General features: G+C 47.7%; 1 protein-coding gene across 2 annotated transcripts in view; it reads right to left on the reverse strand.

Annotated features, from left to right (window-relative positions):
• Positions 1-7458: 7458 nt before the first annotated feature.
• The window catches only part of LOC139423721 (histone-arginine methyltransferase CARM1-like), a 17395-nt gene continuing 4685 nt past the window's right edge, over positions 7459-20168 (reverse strand). Inside the window, exons 7-16 of one of the 2 annotated variants that reach the window (XM_071175335.1) lie at positions 19161-19251; positions 18824-18905; positions 14487-14572; positions 13559-13648; positions 11524-11661; positions 10579-10668; positions 9826-9923; positions 9086-9169; positions 8306-8374; positions 7459-8069 (exon numbers count right to left, since the gene is read on the reverse strand). In XM_071175335.1, coding sequence (XP_071031436.1) covers positions 7930-8069; positions 8306-8374; positions 9086-9169; positions 9826-9923; positions 10579-10668; positions 11524-11661; positions 13559-13648; positions 14487-14572; positions 18824-18905; positions 19161-19251 — 968 coding nt within the window. In that variant the 3' untranslated portion in view covers positions 7459-7929. The remainder of the gene's footprint in view (positions 8070-8305; positions 8375-9085; positions 9170-9825; positions 9924-10578; positions 10669-11523; positions 11662-13558; positions 13649-14486; positions 14573-18823; positions 18906-19160; positions 19252-20168) is intronic. The other variant, XM_071175334.1, reaches the window with a different exon arrangement.

Raw genomic sequence — 20168 nt, forward strand, 5'->3', positions numbered from 1 at the left:
ACTCAGTCCCTGATTAGAGGGGAACCACCCACATGGTGTCCCATGTCTAACTCAATCCCTGATTAGAGGGGAACCACCCACATGGTGTCCCAGGTCTAACTCAGTCCCTGATTAGAGGGGAACCACCCACGGGGTGTCCCAGGTCTAACTCAGTCCCTGATTAGAGGGGAACCACCCACATGGTGTCCCAGGTCCAACTCAGTCCCTGATTAGAGGGGAACCACCCACATGGTGTCCAGGTCTAACTCAGTCCCCGATTAGAGGGGAACCACCCACATGGTGTCCCAGGTCTAACTCAGTCCCTGATTAGAGGGGAACCACCCACATGGTGTCCAGGTCTAACTCAGTCCCTGATTAGAGGGGAACCACCCACGGGGTGTCCCAGGTTAAACTCAGTCCCTGATTAGAGGGTAACCACCCACAGGGTGTCCCAGGTTTAACTCAGTCCCTGATTAGAGGGGAACCACCCACATGGTATCCCAGGTCTAATTCAGTCCCTGATTAGAGGGGAACCACCCACATGGTGTCCCAGGTCTAACTCAGTCACTGATTAGAGGGTAACCACCCACAGGGTGTCCCAGATCTAACTCAGTCCCTGATTAGAGGGGAACCACCCACATGGTATCCCAGGTCTAATTCAGTCCCTGATTAGAGGGGAACCACCCACATGGTGTCCCAGGTCTAACTCAGTCCCTGATTAGAGGGGAACCACCCACAGGGTGTCCCAGGTCTAACTCAGTCCCTGATTAGAGGGGAACCACCCACAGGGTGTCCCAGGTCTAACTCAGTCCCTGATTAGAGGGGAACCACGGAAAGAATGCAGTGGAACTGACTTCCAGGTTCAGAGTGGAGTCTGAGGGTTCTACAGTAAAGTATCACATTCTCCCTATAAAATGGATGGGGCTCATTAAATACTTAATATTGCCATGAGACAGTCCACATACATTAGAAATCTGAGAATGCACACAACTGTATATTAGGAAGAATCCATACAATATATATAAATTAGAAAGCCGACTTGTTCTCCAGCAATGTTTAATTTGCCTCTTTGGAGGGTATTTCTGTTTTAACTTTTTATTTATGGGGAAAAGGAAGAAAACAAAGAGATGAAAACAAAACCACGAACATTTTAGACTGTTTGACCAAACAGATGATGTAGGGGGGACTGAGTCTTTATCTCAGGGATGGGTATCTCCCTAACAGATGATGTAGGGGGGGACTGAGTCTTTATCTCAGGGATGGGTATCTCCCTAACAGATGATGTAGGGGGGGACTGAGTCTTTATCTCAGGGATGGGTATCTCCCTAACAGAAGATGTAGGGGGGACTGAGTCTTTATCTCAGGGATGGGTATCTCCCTAACAGAAGATGTAGGGGGGACTGAGTCTTTATCTCAGGGATGGGTATCTCCCTAACAGAAGATGTAAGGGGGGACTGAGTCTTTATCTCAGGGATGGGTATCTCCCTAACAGATGATGTAGGGGGGACTGAGTCTTTATCTCAGGGATGGGTATCTCCCTAACAGAAGATGTGGGGGGGACTGAGTCTATCTCAGGGATGGGTATCTCCCTAACAGATGATGTAGGGGGGACTGAGTCTTTATCTCAGGGATGGGTATCTCCCTAACAGAAGATGTAGGGGGGGACTGAGTCTTTATCTCAGGGATGGGTATCTCCCTAACAGAAGATGTAGGGGGGACTGAGTCTTTATCTCAGGGATGGGTATCTCCCTAACAGAAGATGTAGGGGGGACTGAGTCTTTATCTCAGGGATGGGTATCTCCCTAACAGATGATGTAGGGGGGACTGAGTCTTTATCTCAGGGATGGGTATCTCCCATCTCCCTAACAGATGATGTAGGGGGGACTGAGTCTTTATCTTAGGGATGGGTATCTCCCATCTCCCTAACAGAAGATGTAGGGGGGACTGAGTCTTTATCTCAGGGATGGGTATCTCCCATCTCCCTAACAGATGATGTAAGGGGACTGAGTCTTTATCTCAGGGATGGGTATCTCCCTAACAGAAGATGTAGGGGGGACTGAGTCTTTATCTCAGGGATGGGTATCTCCCTAACAGAAGATGTAAGGGGGGACTGAGTCTTTATCTCAGGGATGGGTATCTCCCTAACAGATGATGTAGGGGGGACTGAGTCTTTATCTCAGGGATGGGTATCTCCCTAACAGAAGATGTAGGGGGGACTGAGTCTTTATCTCAGGGATGGGTATCTCCCTAACAGAAGATGTAGGGGGGACTGAGTCTTTATCTCAGGGATGGGTATCTCCCATCTCCCTAACAGAAGATGTAGGGGGGGACTGAGTTTTTATCTCAGGGATGGGTATCTCCCTAACAGAAGATGTAGGGGGGACTGAGTCTTTATCTCAGGGATGGGTATCTCCCATCTCCCTAACAGAAGATGTAGGGGGGGACTGAGTCTTTATCTCAGGGATGGGTATCTCCCTAACAGAAGATGTAGGGGGGACTGAGTCTTTATCTCAGGGATGGGTATCTCCCTAACAGATGATGTAGGGGGGGACTGAGTCTTTATCTCAGGGATGGGTATCTCCCTAACAGAAGATGTAGGGGGGACTGAGTCTTTATCTCAGGGATGGGTATCTCCCTAACAGAAGATGTAGGGGGGACTGAGTCTTTATCTCAGGGATGGGTATCTCCCTAACAGATGATGTAGGGGGGGACTGAGTCTTTATCTCAGGGATGGGTATCTCCCTAACAGATGATGTAGGGGGGACTGAGTCTTTATCTCAGGGATGGGTATCTCCCATCTCCCTAACAGAAGATGTAGGGCGGGACTGAGTCTTTATCTCAGGGATGGGTATCTCCCATCTCCCTAACAGAAGATGTAGGGGGGACTGAGTCTTTATCTCAGGGATGGGTATCTCCCATCTCCCTAACAGAAGATGTAGGGGGGGACTGAGTTTTTATCTCAGGGATGGGTATCTCCCTAACAGAAGATGTAGGGGGGACTGAGTCTTTATCTCAGGGATGGGTATCTCCCATCTCCCTAACAGAAGATGTAGGGGGGGACTGAGTCTTTATCTCAGGGATGGGTATCTCCCTAACAGAAGATGTAGGGGGGACTGAGTCTTTATCTCAGGGATGGGTATCTCCCTAACAGATGATGTAGGGGGGGACTGAGTCTTTATCTCAGGGATGGGTATCTCCCTAACAGATGATGTAGGGGGGACTGAGTCTTTATCTCAGGGATGGGTATCTCCCTAACAGATGATGTAGGGGGGACTGAGTCTTTATCTCAGGGATGGGTATCTCCCATCTCCCTAACAGATGATGTAGGGGGGACTGAGTCTTTATCTCAGGGATGGGTATCTCCCATCTCCCTAACAGAAGATGTAGGGGGGGACTGAGTCTTTATCTCAGGGATGGGTATCTCCCTAACAGATGATGTAGGGGGGACTGAGTCTTTATCTCAGGGATGGGTATCTCCCATCTCCCTAACAGATGATGTAGGGGGGACTGAGTCTTTATCTCAGGGATGGGTATCTCCCATCTCCCTAACAGAAGATGTAGGGGGGGACTGAGTTTTTATCTCAGGGATGGGTATCTCCCTAACAGAAGATGTAGGGGGGACTGAGTCTTTATCTCAGGGATGGGTATCTCCCATCTCCCTAACAGAAGATGTAGGGGGGGACTGAGTCTTTATCTCAGGGATGGGTATCTCCCTAACAGAAGATGTAGGGGGGACTGAGTCTTTATCTCAGGGATGGGTATCTCCCTAACAGATGATGTAGGGGGGGACTGAGTCTTTATCTCAGGGATGGGTATCTCCCTAACAGATGATGTAGGGGGGACTGAGTCTTTATCTCAGGGATGGGTATCTCCCATCTCCCTAACAGAAGATGTAGGGGGGGACTGAGTCTTTATCTCATGGATGGGTATCTCCCTAACAGAAGATGTAGGGGGGACTGAGTCTTTATCTCAGGGATGGGTATCTCCCTAACAGAAGATGTAGGGGGGGACTGAGTCTTTATCTCAGGGATGGGTGTCTCCCTAACAGATGATGTAGGGGGGACTGAGTCTTTATCTCAGGGATGGGTATCTCCCATCTCCCTAACAGAAGATGTAGGGGGGGACTGAGTCTTTATCTCAGGGATGGGTATCTCCCTAACAGATGATGTAGGGGGGACTGAGTCTTTATCTCAGGGATGGGTATCTCCCATCTCCCTAACAGATGATGTAGGGGGGACTGAGTCTTTATCTCAGGGATGGGTATCTCCCTAACAGAAGATGTAGGGGGGGACTGAGTCTTTATCTCAGGGATGGGTGTCTCCCTAACAGATGATGTAGGGGGGACTGAGTCTTTATCTCAGGGATGGGTATCTCCCATCTCCCTAACAGAAGATGTAGGGGGGGACTGAGTCTTTATCTCAGGGATGGGTATCTCCCTAACAGATGATGTAGGGGGGACTGAGTCTTTATCTCAGGGATGGGTATCTCCCATCTCCCTAACAGATGATGTAGGGGGGACTGAGTCTTTATCTCAGGGATGGGTATCTCCCATCTCCCTAACAGATGATGTAGGGGGGACTGAGTCTTTATCTCAGGGATGGGTATCTCCCTAACAGAAGATGTAAGGGGGGACTGAGTCTTTATCTCATGGATGGGTATCTCCCTAACAGATGATGTAGGGGGGACTGAGTCTTTATCTCAGGGATGGGTATCTCCCAAACAGAAGATGTAGGGGGGGACTGAGCCTTTATCTCAGGGATGGGTATCTCCCAAACAGAAGATGTAAGAGTCTTTATCTCATGGATGGGTATCTCCCAAACAGAAGATGTAGGGGGGGGGGGGGGACGGGGGGGGGGGGACTGAGCCTTTATCTCAGGGATGGGTAACTTCCAACCAGAAGATGTAAGAGTCTTTATCTCAGGGACGGGTATCTCCCATCTCCCTAACAGAAGATGTAGGGGGGGACTGAGTCTATCTCAGGGATGGGTAACTCCAGTCCTCTGGGGCCTGATTAGTGTCACACTTTTCCTCCAGCTCGTTACTACACCCGCCTCAAATCAATCAACCAATCCTGATCTTCAGGTCGGAATGCAATTATATAAACACAACATGACACAATTTCAAAGATTTTCCTGAGTTACAGTTCATAGAAGGAAATCAGTCAATTGAAATAAATTAATTAGGCCCTAATCTATGGATTTCACATGACTAGGCAATGGGTGAGGTATAGGCCTACACTTGGGAGCCAGGCCAAGCAAATCAGAATGAGTTTCGCCCCACAAAATGGCTTTATTACAGACAGAAATACTCCTCAGCACCACCCCTCCTCCACAGACGATCCTGCAGGTGAAGAAGCAAGATGTGGATGTCCTGGGCTGGCATGGTTACACGTGGTCTGTGGTTGTGAGGCCGGTTAGACGTACTGCCAAATTCTATAAAATGTTGGATTACGGTAGAGAAATTAACATTACATTATCTGGCAACAGCTTTGGTGGACATTCTTGCAGTCAGCATGTCAATTGCACACTCCATCAACTTGAGACATCTGTGGCGTTGTGTTGTGTGAACAAAAAAAACAGCATATTTTTGAGCTGCCTTTTAAAATTGTCCCCAGCACAAGGTGCACCTGTGTAACAATCATGCTGTTTAATCAGCTTCTCGATATTCCTTAACTTGTCAGGTAGATTAGCAAATGAGAAATGCTCACTAACAGGGATGTAAACAAATTTGTGCACAAAATTTGAAATAATGTTTGTGCGTATGGAAAATGTCTGGGATCTTTTATTTCAGCTGATGAAACATGGGACCAACACTCTACATGATGTGTCTGTAAGGTGACTGTCAGTGTCCCAAACGGCGCCCTATATAGCATACATCTGTAGACCAGAGCCCCATGGGACCTTCAAAGGAGTCCACTGGGGAATATGGAGCCATTTGGGATTTCCTAGGAGGTTGCATGACGTGTCTCACAGTTCCCAATAAACACTTGTTAAACAGTGAAAACATTACACCTTAAACAACAGGGGCCATATTCAGTAAGGTGCCAGGAATCCCCTCGCTAGTCTACAGACTCCACCCTACAGAACCCCTGGCTAGTCTACAGACGCCACCCTACAGAACCCCTGGCTAGTCTACAGACTCCACCCTACAGAACCCCTGGCTAGTCTACAGACCCCACCCTACAGAACCCCTGGCTAGTCTACAGACCCCACCCTACAGAACCCCTCACTAGTCTACAGACCCCACCCTACAGAACCCCTGGCTAGTCTACAGACGCCACCCTACATAACCCCTGGCTAGTCTACAGACGCCACCCTACATAACCCCTGGCTAGTCTACAGACGCCACCCTACATAACCCCTGGCTAGTCTACAGACGCCACCCTACATAACCCCTGGCTAGTCTACAGACCCCACCTTACAGAACCCCTGGCTAGTCTACAGACCCCACCCTACAGAACCCCTGGCTAGTCTACAGACCCCACCCTACAGAACCCCTGGCTAGTCTACAGACGCCACCCTACAGAACCCCTGGCTAGTCTACAGACCCCACCCTACAGAACCCCTGGCTAGTCTAGACTCCACCCTACAGAACCCCTGGCTAGTCTACAGACCCCACCCTACAGAACAGAACCCCTGGCTAGTCTACAGACCCCACCCTAAAGAACCCCTGGCTAGTCTACAGACCCCACCCTACAGAACCCCTGGCTAGTCTACAGACCCCACCCTACAGAACAGAACCCCTGGCTAGTCTACAGACCCCACCCTACAGAACAGAACCCCTGGCTAGTCTACAGACCCCACCCTACAGAACCCCTGGCTAGTCTACAGACGCCACCCTACAGAACCCCTGGCTAGTCTACAGACCCCACCCTACAGAACCCCTGGCTAGTCTAGACTCCACCCTACAGAACCCCTGGCTAGTCTACAGACCCCACCCTACAGAACAGAACCCCTGGCTAGTCTACAGACCCCACCCTAAAGAACCCCTGGCTAGTCTACAGACCCCACCCTACAGAACCCCTGGCTAGTCTACAGACCCCACCCTACAGAACAGAACCCCTGGCTAGTCTACAGACCCCACCCTACAGAACAGAACCCCTGGCTAGTCTACAGACCCCACCCTACAGAACCCCTGGCTAGTCTACAGCGACTACAGACCCCGCCCTACAGAGACAATCTCCTGTCCCGATTGGCTAAAACCTGGATCACCCTCTCTTCCTCGTAGCTGCCGGTTTGGTCAGACACTCAGACGGTTTGATTTGATTGGTCGGTTGAATAAGGTAACCTTGGGTGAAAGGTTAGGATTCAGGAATTTATTGATCGGGACGTTGGGTCACAAGCGACGGGCTGGGGAAGATGGGAGTGACTGATAAAACTTCACAGAAGCTCAAAGTCATTTCTGTCCTGCAGGAGGCTCTGTGTGTATAATACAACGTGTGTGTGTGTGTGTGTGTATATAATACAACTGTGTGTGTGTGTGTGTGTGTATAATACAACTGTGTGTGTGCGTTTCTAAACCCCCATAGCCACAGTAAGTACATAAGATCCTTCTAAATGTTTCTATGTGGGTTGTGAATACATAAAACAGAATGGTTACGAGCACACACCTTTCACTCTGCCTCAGAATGTGTTGAGATCAAGGGGATGTGTTTAGGCAACATTACTTAAACCATCAACGGGTTGCAATCCAGACAGAACAAGTAGGACATCAGAAATCCTCCAACCAGAATGGAGAACCTGGACATTTGACAGCCCTAAACCTATCCAACCCTGTCAGTGTGTAGTTGGGCCGGAGACATCAGGAACAAGAGAACGGAGGGGTGAAGGGAGGAGAGGCACGTCCATATTATCAGTCTAGTTTGGTTTCCTTCCAGGAGGGGGGGTGGGAGGGAGAGAGAGAAGAGGGGGATGGGAGGGAAGAGGGGGAGCTACGGACGGTTGGTAGGTCTTAGCTCCCATAGTGCATAGTGTTGCTAGGCATCGCCATGGGAGACGACATGGAGATGGAAGGCCCGCCCATGGTGAACTGGCTGTTGTTGATTGGGTATTGAGGACTGTTGCCGGGCCCCGATTGTCCAGTTGTCACTCCTGAGGAAGAGAGAAAACAGGAAGTGAATTGCGGTCTTCAAAGAGAAGCTCGGGACAGTTTCCCAGACCCAGATAAAACCTAGTGCTGGACTAGAAAGCACGATATATCTAAAATAAATCAAACATTAAAACAACTAAAATGTCAGACCACACACTAACTGAACTGTGGACAAGACTACAACATTAGCAACAGTAAACAGCTGTAGCTCTGTAACCATGGCGACACACTCACTCACCCTGGCCCACGCCTGTACTCATGATAGACCCAACTCTAGAAGATGTATGGTTCACTACCCCTGTGTTCACTGCCCACGCACACACACACACGTGCAAGCGCGCGCACACACACACACACAGAGAGGAGATAATTTACAAATTGGCAAATTTTATTTGGAACAAGAAAACACAGCAAAACTAGTATACAAAAGGTCAGTTACAGATACAGCCGGAGTCCAACACATAGATACACAACTGACATTACACACAGTCAGGGCTACAACATCCCAGTAACTTTCACAACCTTTCCACAAATCCTGGTAAGACGAATAACGGATTTCCAGGAATATTCTAACTGGAATTTCTGGAAAACTTGGGGAACATTTCCAGTATGTTGTAACCCGATACAGCAGAGGTATTCCACTGGAACACTGGAACGTCTAGACTACTGCTGGTTTTCTACCTGATTATTCATTACACACCCAGCTGGTCTCCCAGGTGGAAATCAGTCCCTGGAACGTCTAGACTACTGCTGGTTTTCTACCTGATTATTCATTACACACCCAGCTGGTCTCCCAGGTGGAAATCAGTCCCTGGAACGTCTAGACTACTGCTGGTTTTCTACCTGATTATTCATTACACACCCACCTGGTCTCCCAGGTGGAAATCAGTCCCTGATTAGAAGGGATTCATTTTTAAAAAACAGTGAAACTGGCTTAGGAGATTCAGATTTGAATTTGAGGGCTATACAGAACAGAAAAGAGGGTTAGGGGTTGGTCAGTCACACACACACAGCGTACCAAGAGGGATGAGATTGTTGTGAGACACGGTGGAGCCCCCGCCACCGATGACCGTACTGAGGTCATACACAGCAGGCATCCCTCCTGATAGACAGAGAGACACATTAACAACAGAGAGACACATCTGTATTCACCTGTCTGTGTGTGTATAGATCTATATGTGTGTGAGTGTATAGATCTATATGTGTGTAGTACCTTATTAATGCCGTGTGTGTGTGTGTATAGATCTATATGTGTGTGTAGTACCTGATTAATGCTGTGTGTGTATAGATCTATATGTGTGTGTGTGTATAGATCTATATGTGTGTAGTACCTTATTAATGCCGTGTGTGTGTGTGTGTATAGATCTATATGTGTGTGTAGTACCTGATTAATGCTGTGTGTGTGTGTGTATAGATCTATATGTGTGTGGTACCTGATTAATGCCGTGTGTGTGTGTGTATAGATCTATATGTGTGTGGTACCTGATTAATGCTGTGTGTGTGTGTGTATAGATCTATATGTGTGTGGTACCTGATTAATGCTGTGTGTGTGTGAGTGTAGATCTATATGTGTGTGTAGTACCTGATTAATGCTGTGTGTGTGTGTATAGATCTATATGTGTGTGTAGTACCTGATTACTGCCGTGTGTGTGTGTGCGTATAGATCTATATGTGTATGGTGTGTGTAGTACCTGATTAATGCTGTGTGTGTGTGTGTGCGTATAGAACCTGATTAATGCCGTGTGTGTGTGTGCGTACCCTGGTTCATGTTGTAGACTCCTCCATTGCTCCACATGTTCTCTGAGGGGGAGGAGTAGTGAGAGCCTGGGGGCGGGGCTGACGTGCTGCCTGTGTACCTGCGGAACACACAATCAACCAATCAGAGGGAGGCAAGCTCAGGGACAGTAGGTCATATACAGAGGACTTTAACGTGTCTAGCAGGGAAAGAGGTTTGAGACCACGATAAAGAGGATAGATAGCAGATAAATAACAGCTTTAGGAACAACAGAAGGGATAGAAAGTGAAAGAGAAGGAAAGAGAGAGAGAGACGGTATAGTGTTGTTGACTTGGAGAGAGAGAGAGAGAGGGGAGAGAGAGACGGTATAGTGTTGTTGACTTGGAGAGAGAGAGAGAGAGAGAGAGAGAGACGGTATAGTGTTGTTGACTTGGAGAGAGAGAGAGAGAGAGAGAGAGACGGTATAGTGTTGTTGACTTGGAGAGAGAGAGAGAGAGAGAGAGACGGTATAGTGTTGTTGACTTGGAGAGAGAGAGAGACGGTATAGTGTTGTTGACTTGGAGAGAGAGAGAGAGAGAGAGAGACGGTATAGTGTTGTTGACTTAAAGAGAGAGAGAGAGACGGTATAGTGTTGTTGACTTGGAGAGAGAGAGAGAGAGAGACGGTATAGTGTTGTTGACTTGGAGAGAGAGAGAGACGGTATAGTGTCGTTGACTTGGAGAGAGAGAGAAGAGAGAGAAGAGGGGTAGAGAAGAGGGGTAGAGAGTGCCTCTGACCTGAAGAAGGGGTTCTTGAGATCCAGCAGGTTGCTAGACTTGCTTCCTGTCTGGTCCACCTGGGCCACCATACTGATGTCATAGCTCTGTCTGGGAGCACAGGTCAGATGAATCCTTTAAGGGTACCTTGGCAGGTGTGTGTGTGTGTGTTCAGTGTGGTAGTTACCTGTTTAGGTGTTCAGGTGGGTGTGCCCTGTTTAGGTGTGCAGGTGGGTGTGACCTGTTTAGGTGTGCAGGTGGGTGTGCCCTGTTTAGGTGTGCAGGTGGGTGTGACCTGTTTAGGTGTGCAGGTGGGTGTGACCTGTTTAGGTGTGCAGGTGGGTGTGCCCTGTTTAGGTGTGCAGGTGGGTGTGCCCTGTTTAGGTGTGCAGGTGGGTGTGACCTGTTTAGGTGTGCAGGTGGGTGTGACCTGTTTAGGTGTGCAGGTGGGTGTGACCTGTTTAGGTGTGCAGGTGGGTGTGACCTGTTTAGGTGTGCAGGTGGGTGTGACCTGTTTAGGTGTGCAGGTGGGTGTGACCTGTTTAGGTGTGCAGGTGGGTGTGACCTGTTTAGGTGTGCAGGTGGGTGTGACCTGTTTAGGTGTGCAGGTGGGTGTGACCTGTTTAGGTGTGCAGGTGGGTGTGACCTGTTTAGGTGTGCAGGTGGGTGTGACCTGTTTAGGTGTGCAGGTGGGTGTGACCTGTTTAGGTGTGCAGGTGGGTGTGACCTGTTTAGGTGTGCAGGTGGGTGTGACCTGTTTAGGTGTGCAGGTGGGTGTGACCTGTTTAGGTGTGCAGGTGGGTGTGACCTGTTTAGGTGTGCAGGTGGGAGTGACCTGTTTAGGTGTGCAGGTAGGTGTGACCTGTTTAGGTGTGCAGGTAGGTGTGACCTGTTTAGGTGTACAGGTGGGTGTTACCTGTTTAGGTGTGTGAGTGGTAAAGTTACCCGGGGGTGTGTGTGTCTCACCTCTTGTTAGCGATGAGCGTTGCAGTGCCGGACAGGGTGTCTCCTGCCTTGGTGAAGAGAGGGGACTGGAGCAGACAGCGGACCTGGTACCAGTGGGTCAGAGGCTCCGTAGGAGAGGTGGAGAGCCACACTGTTACCCTGGACACAGTTAGATGGACCCACACACACAGTTAGATAAACACACACACACATACAGTTACAGTGGGGCAAAAAAGTATTTAGTCAGCCACCAATTGTGCAAGTTCTCCCACTTAAAAAGATGAGAGGCCTGTAATTTTCATCATAGGTACACTTCAACTATGACAGACAAAATGAGAAAAAAATCCAGAAAATCACATTGTAGGATTTTTAATGAATTTATTTGCAAATTATGGTGGAAAATAAGTATTTGGTCAATAACAAAAGATTCTCAATACTGTTATATACCCTTTGTTGGCAATGACAGAGGTCAAACGTTTGCTGTAAGTCTTCACAAGGTTTTCACACACTGTTGCTGGTATTTTGACCCATTCCTCCATGCAGATCTCCTCTAGAGCAGTGATGTTTTGGGGCTGTTGCTGGGCAACACAGACTTTCAACTCCCTTCAAAGATTTTATATGGGGTTGAGATCTGGAGACTGGCTAGGCCACTCCAGGACCTTGAAATGCTTCTTACGAAGCCACTCCTTCATTGCCCGGGCAGTGTGTTTGGGATCATTGTCATGCTGAAAGACCCAGCCACGTTTAATCTTCAATGCCCTTGCTGATGGAAGGAGGTTTTCACTCAAAATCTCACGATACATGGCCCCATTCATTTTTTCCTTTACACGGATCAGTCGTCCTGGTCCCTTTGCAGAAAAAGAGCCCCAAAGCATGATGTTTCCACCCCCATGCTTCACAGTAGGTATGGTGTTCTTTGGATGCAACTCAGCATTCTTTGTCCTCCAAACACGACGAGTTGAGTTTTTACCAAAAAGTTCTATTTTGGTTTCATCTGACCATATGACATTCTCCCAATCTTCTTCTGGATCATCCAAATGCTCTCTAGCAAACTTCAGACGGGCCTGGACATGTACTGGCTTAACCTGTTGAAGACATGGCAGATTTACGCCCCCTTTGGAGAAATTGGGTACCCCTAGAAAACTGGAAAAAAAATTATAAAAAATTGCTAATATATGCATATAATAATTATTATTGGATAGAAAACACTCTAAAGCTTCTAAAACCGTTAAGCAGGGGGACACGTCTGGCACTGCAGGATTTGAGTCCCTGGCGGCGTAGTGTGTTACTGATGGTAGGCTTTGTTACTTTGGTCCCAGCTCTCTGCAGGTCATTCACTAGGTCCCCCCGTGTGGTTCTGGAATTTTTGATCACCGTTCTTGTGATCATTTTGACCCCACGGGGTGAGATCTTGCGTGGAGCCCCAGATCGAGGGAGATTATCAGTGGTCTTGTATGTCTTCCATTTCCTAATAATTGCTCCCACAGTTGATTTCTTCAAACCAAGCTGCTTACCTATTGCAGATTCAGTCTTCCCAGCCTACAATTTTGTTTCTGGTGTCCTTTGACAACTCTTTGGTCTTGGCCATAGTAGAGTTTGGAGTGTGACTGTTTGAGGTGTATTTTATACTGATAACAAGTTCAAACAGGTGCCATTAATACAGGTAACGAGTGGAGGACAGAGGAGCCTCTAAAAAAAGAAGTTACAGGTCTGTGAGAGCCAGAAATCTTGCTTGTTTGTAGGTGACCAAATACTTATTTTCCACCATAATTTGCAAATAAATTCATTAAAAATCCTACAACGTGATTTTCTGGATTTTTTTCTCATTTTGCCTGTCATAGTTGATGGTGTACCTATAATGAAAATTACAGGCCTCTCTCCTATTTTTAAGTGGGAGAACTTGCACAATTGGTGGCTGACTAAATACTTTTTTGCCCCACTGTAGATGGACCCACACACAGTCAGATGGACCCACACACACACACACAGAAAAGATTAAGGAAAGCAGGTCAATCAAGACTGACAAGAGTTTACACAACACACACAGGGGACTCACGCTGAGCCGATGAAAGCCACGTCAAACCAGAAGGCCAGACCATGGACCAGACCTGACGTCATCATGTGGAACTTAAAGGGAATCTCCATCCTGAGAGAGAGAGAAGAGAGAGGGGAGAGGAGAGGGAGAGAGGGGGGCGAGAAAGAGGAGACCGAGAAAGAGGAGAGAGGGGGGCGAGAAAGAGGAGCGAGAAAGAGGAGCGAGAAAGAGGAGAGAGGGGGGCGAGAAAGAGGAGCGAGAAAGAGGAGGGCGAGAAAGAGGAGCGAGGGGGGCGAGAAAGAGGAGAGCGAGAAAGAGGAGAGAGGGGGGCGAGAAAGAGGAGAGAGGTTTAAGTGGACTAAACTCTCAGCAGTAACCTCAGTCACCAGAACTCTCAGACTAAACACAACATCAGGCCCTGGATTCATAACCAGTCTCAGAGTGCTGATCTAGGATCAGCTCCCCTGTCCATTCATTATCATCTAAAAATAGGCTAAATTGATCCTGGATCAGCATTCCTACTCCAAGTCTCTTTCTGAAGAAGATAGCTCTCTAAATACTACAGGCCCCAGAAGGAGAGCTCTAAATACTACAGGCCCCAGAAGGAGAGCTCTCTAAATACTACAGGCCCCAGAAGGAGAGCTCTCTAAATACTACAGGCCCCAGAAGGAGAGCTCTCTAAATACTACAGGCCCCAGAAGGAGAGCTCTCTAAATACTACAGGCCCCAGAAGGAGAGCTCTCTAAATACTACAGGCCCCAGAAGGAGAGCTCTCTAAATACTACAGGCCCCAGAAGGAGAGCTCTCTAAATACTACAGGCCCCAGAAGGAGAGCTCTCTAAATACTACAGGCCCCAGAAGGAGAGCTCTCTAAATACTACAGGCCCCAGAAGGAGAGCTCTCTAAATACTACAGGCCCCAGAAGGAGAGAGGAGGCGATGGGACTCACCTGTGCAGATCCCCCTCCTTCGCGTCCAGGAAGTTGACGGTGTATTTGACAGACTTGGACATGAGGATACGGATATCAAAGGTGTCCTGAGAGAGAGAGAGACAGAGACAGACAGAGAGACAGAGAGAGAGACAGAGAGAGAGACAGAGACAGAGAGACAGAGACAGACAGAGAGACAGACAGAGACAGACAGAGAGACAGAGACAGACAGAGAGACAGACAGAGACAGACAGAGAGACAGACAGAGACAGACAGAGAGACAGAGAGACAGAGAGAGACAGACAGAGAGACAGAGAGACAGAGAGACAGAGACAGACAGAGAGACAGACAGAGAGACAGACAGAGACAGACAGAGAGACAGACAGAGAGACAGACAGAGAGACAGACAGAGAGACAGACAGAGAGACAGAGACAGACAGAGAGACAGACAGAGACAGACAGAGAGACAGAGAGACAGAGAGACAGACAGAGAGACAGACAGACAGAGAGACAGAGACAGACAGAGAGACAGAGAGACAGAGAGACAGAGAGACAGAGAGACAGAGACAGACAGAGAGACAGACAGAGAGACAGACAGAGAGACAGACAGAGAGACAGACAGAGAGACAGACAGAGAGACAGACAGAGAGACAGACAGAGAGACAGACAGAGAGACAGACAGAGAGACAGACAGAGAGACAGAGAGACAGAGAGACAGAGAGACAGAGACAGACAGAGAGACAGACAGAGAGACAGAGAGAGAGACAGAGAGAGAGACAGAGAGAGAGACAGAGACAGAGAGACAGAGAGACAGAGACACAGAGACACAGAGACAGACAGAGAGACAGAGAGACAGAGAGAGAGACAGAGACAGAGACAGAGACAGATCATTACATTTATGTATTAGATTGATAGAGATATACAGTTGAAGTCGGAAGTTTACATACACTTAGGTTGGAGTCATTAAAACTAGTTTTTCGACCACTCCGCAAATGTATTGTTTAATAAACTATAATTTTGTCAAGTCGATTAGGACATATACTTTGTGCATGACACAAGTCATTTTTCCAACAATTGTTTACAGACAGATTATTTCCCTTATAATTCACTGTATCACAATTCCAGTGGGTCAGAAGTTTACATACACTAAGTTGACTGTGCCTTTAAACAGCTTGGAAAATTCCAGAAAATGATGTCATGGCTTTAGAAGCTTCTGATAGGCTAATTGACATCATTTGAGTCAATTCGAGGTGCACCTGTGGATGTATTTCAGGGCCTACCTTCAAACTAAATTCCTCTTTGCTTGACATCATGGGAAAATCAAAAGAAATCAGACCAGGTTCATCTGTACAAACAATAGTACGCAGGTATAAACACTATGGGACCACGTAACCCTCATACCGCCCAGGAAGGAGACGCGTTCTGTCTCCTAGAGATGAACGTACTTTGGTGCGAAAAGTGCAAATCAATACCGGAACAACAGCAAAGGACCTTGTGAAGATGCTGGAGGAAACAGGTACAAAAGTATCTATATCCACAGTAAAACGAGTCCTATATCGACATCACCTGAAAGGCCGCTCAGCAAGGAAGAAGCCACTGCTCCAAAACCGCCATAAAAAAGCCAGACTACGGTTTGCAACTGCACATGGGGACAAAGATCGTACTTTTTGGAGAAATGTCCTCTGGTCTGATGAAACAAAAATAGAACTGTTTGGCCATAATGACCATCGCTATATTTGGAGTTAAAAGGGGGAGGCTTGCAAGCCGAAGAACACCATCCCAACCGTGAAGCACAGGGGTGGCAGCATCATGTTGTGGGGGTGCTTTGCTGCAGGAGAGACTGGTGCACTTCACAAAATAGATGACATCATGAGGATGGACAATTAGGTGGATATATTGAAGCAAAATCTCAAGAAATCAGTCAGGAAGTTAAAGCTTGGTCGCAAATGGGTCTTCCAAATGGACAATGACCCCAAGCATACTTCCAAGGTTGTGGCAAAATGGCTTAAGGACAACAAAGTCAAGGTATTGGAGTGGCCATCACAAAGCCCTGATTTCAATACTACAGAACATTTGTGGGCAGAACTGAAAAAGTGTGTGCGAGCAAGGAGGTCTACAAACCTGACTCAGTTACACCAGCTCTGTCAGGAAGAATGGGCCAAAACGTTTGACCCAAGTTAAACCATTTAAAGGCAATGCTACCAAGTACTAATGCTAACAAGTACTAATGCTACCAAGTACCAATGCTACCACGTACCAATGCTACCACGTACCAATGCTACCACGTACCAATGCTACCACGTACCAATGCTACCACGTACCAATGCTACCACGTACCAATGCTACCACGTACCAATGCTACCACGTACTAATGCTACCACGTACTAATTGAGTGTATGTACACTTCTGACCCACTGGGAATGCGATGAAAGAAATAAAAGCTGAAATAAATAATTCTCTCTACTATTATTCTGACATTTCCCATTCTTAAAATAAAGTGGTGATCCTAACTGACCTAAGACAGGGTATTTTTACTAGGATGTAATGTCAGGTGTTGTGAAAAACTGAGATTACATGTATTTGGCTAAGGTGTATGTAAACTTCTGACTTCAACTGTATGTATATAGTTATTTTATTTTGATAGTTGTTCTGAGTGACTTGGCTTCAGCAACATTCACCTTGTCAATCATGCCATTAAAGCATACTGAATTAGAGAGAGAGAACTGAGGATGAGAACCTAATAGAATAGAGAGAGGAGGGGAGAGAGAACTGAGGATGAGAACCTAATAGAATAGAGAGAGGAGGGGAGAGAGAACTGAGGATGAGAACCTAATAGAATAGAGAGAGGAGGGGAGAGAGAACTGAGGATGAGAACCTAACAGAATAGAGAGAGGAGGGGAGAGAGAACTGAGGATGAGAACCTAATAGAATAGAGAGAGAGGAGGGGAGAGAGAGGAGGGGAGGATGAGAACCTAATAGAATAGAGAGAGAGGGGAGGATGAGAACCTACTAGAATAGAGAGAGAGAACTGAGAATGAGAACCTAATAGAATAGAGAGAGGAGGGGAGAGAGAACTGAGGATGAGAACCTAATAGAATAGAGAGAGGAGGGGAGGATGAGAACCTACTAGAATAGAGAGAGGGGAGGATGAGAACCTACTAGAATAGAGAGAGAGGAGGGGAGAGAGAGGAGGGGAGGATGAGAACCTAATAGAATAGAGAGAGAGGGGAGGATGAGAACCTAATAGAATAGAGGAGGGGAGGATGAGAACCTAATAGAATAGAGAGAGGAGGGGAGAGAGAGGAGGGGAGGATGAGAACCTAATAGAATAGAGAGAGAGGAGGGGAGAGAGAGGAGGGGAGGATGAGAACCTAATAGAATAGAGAGAGAGGAGGGGAGAGAGAGGAGGGGAGGATGAGAACCTAATAGAATAGAGAGAGAGGGGAGGATGAGAACCTAATAGAATAGAGGAGGGGAGGATGAGAACCTAATAGAATAGAGAGAGGAGGGGAGGATGAGAACCTAATAAAATAGAGAGAGGAGGGGAGGATGAGAACCTAATAGAATAGAGAGGAGGGGAGGATGAGAACCTAAGAGAATAGAGAGGAGGGGAGGATGAGAACCTAAGAGAATAGAGAGAGGAGGGGAGAGAGAGGAGGGAAGGATGAGAACCTAATAGAATAGAGAGAGGAGGGGAGGATGAGAACCTAATAGAATAGAGAGAGGGGAGGATGAGAACCTACTAGAATAGAGAGAGAGGGGAGGATGAGAACCTAATAGAATAGAGAGAGGGGAGAGAGAGGAGGGGAGGATGAGAACCTAATAGAATAGAGAGAGGAGGGGAGAGAGAGGAGGGGAGGATGAGAACCTAATAGAATAGAGAGAGGAGGGGAGGATGAGAACCTAATAGAATAGAGAGAGGGGAGGATGAGAACCTACTAGAATAGAGAGAGAGGGGAGGATGAGAACCTAATAGAATAGAGAGAGGGGAGGATGAGAACCTACTAGAATAGAGAGAGAGGAAGGGAGAGAGAACCTAATAGAATAGAGAGAGAGGAGGGGAGAGAGAGGAGGATGAGAACCTAATAGAATAGAGAGAGAGAGGAGGGGAGGATGAGAACCTAATAGAATAGAGAGAGGAGGGGAGGATGAGAACCTAATAGAATAGAGAGAGAGGAGGGGAGAGAGAACTGAGGATGAGAACCTAATAGAATAGAGAGAGAGGAGGGGAGAGAGAACTGAGGATGAGAACCTAATAGAATAGAGAGAGAGGAGGGGAGAGAGAACTGAGGATGAGAACCTACTAGAATAGAGAAACTGAGGATGAGAACCATATTGGGGGGGGGAAAGAGTCTCACCACAATGGGTTGTCTGAAATACTCGTCTACTGCAGCTTCTCTCAGTGATGACAGATCAACACCATGGAACGATGGCTGATACCTGACAAACAGAGAGAGAGAGACCGTGGGAAGTGGCTTTAGTTAGTTGACGTAGTGACAATTAAACATTTGTGTATAGTTGTAACTAAGGTCTGGTGAATCCCCCCCCCCCCCCCCCCCAACACTTTTCAGGTGAAAATGAAGTTTTAATAATATAGTAAATAAAGTGAAAGGAGATTCACCAGAAGCTGCATAAGTGAGAGTTAGACTGTAGCTTGTTAAATGAAGGTAGTAAGTAAAGTGAAAGGAGATTCACCAGAAGTTGGCCTTGGTGAACTGTTCCATGTATAACTGTTCGTCTGTGAAGGGAGCCAGGTGGACGTCACCTAGAGTGGGGAACATGTTACCTAGGAGAGGAGAGAGGGTTAGGGCTGTCGGCAACACCTCTATACACCTGTTTACTGTTGGTCTGTGAAGGGAGCCAGGTGGACGTCACCTAGAGTGGGGAACATGTTACCTAGGAGAGGAGAGAGGGTTAGGGCTGTCGGCAACACCTCTATACACCTGTTTACTGTTGGTCTGTGAAGGGAGCCAGGTGGACGTCACCTAGAGTGGGGAACATGTTACCTAGGAGAGGAGAGAGGGTTAGGGCTGTCGGCAACACCTCTATACACCTGTTTACATTTAATTTCCTCATCCCGCTATTTCTCCTGTTCTCCATCTTACCGTTGGGCTGTATCCCTCCTTCTCTCATCCATCACTTCCTGTATCCCTCCCTCTCTCATCCATCACCCCCTCCCTCTCTCATCCCCTCCATCACTTCCTGTATCCCTCCATCACTTCCTCTCCCTCCCTCTGTCATCCACCACTTCATCCATTCTTCCCTCATCCTCCCTCCCTCATCCATCACGTCCTCTATCCCTCCCTCATCCATCACGTCCGCTATCCCTCCCAACCTCTCTCATCCATCACCACCTCCTCTCTCATCCATCACCACCTCCTCCCTCATCCATCACCACCTCCTCCCTCATCCATCACCACCTCCTCCCTCATCCATCACCACCTCCTCCCTCACCACCTCCTCCCTCATCCATCACCACCTCCTCCCTCATCCATCACCTCCTCCCCTCTCTCTCAGCTTTAACAACTTCTTGGAATGTAGGAAGCTCCCCAGCATGTAGGAAGCTCCCCAGCATGTAGGAAGCTCCCCAGCATGTAGGAAGCTCCCCAGCATGTAGGAAGCTCCCCAGCATGTAGGAAGCTCCCCAGCATTCTCTCTAACTTCCTCATTCCATCCATCCATCCATCCATCCATCCCTCTCTC

This window comes from Oncorhynchus clarkii, chromosome 13 (assembly GCF_045791955.1).
Source record: "Oncorhynchus clarkii lewisi isolate Uvic-CL-2024 chromosome 13, UVic_Ocla_1.0, whole genome shotgun sequence".
Classification (NCBI taxonomy): Eukaryota; Metazoa; Chordata; class Actinopteri; order Salmoniformes; family Salmonidae; genus Oncorhynchus; species Oncorhynchus clarkii.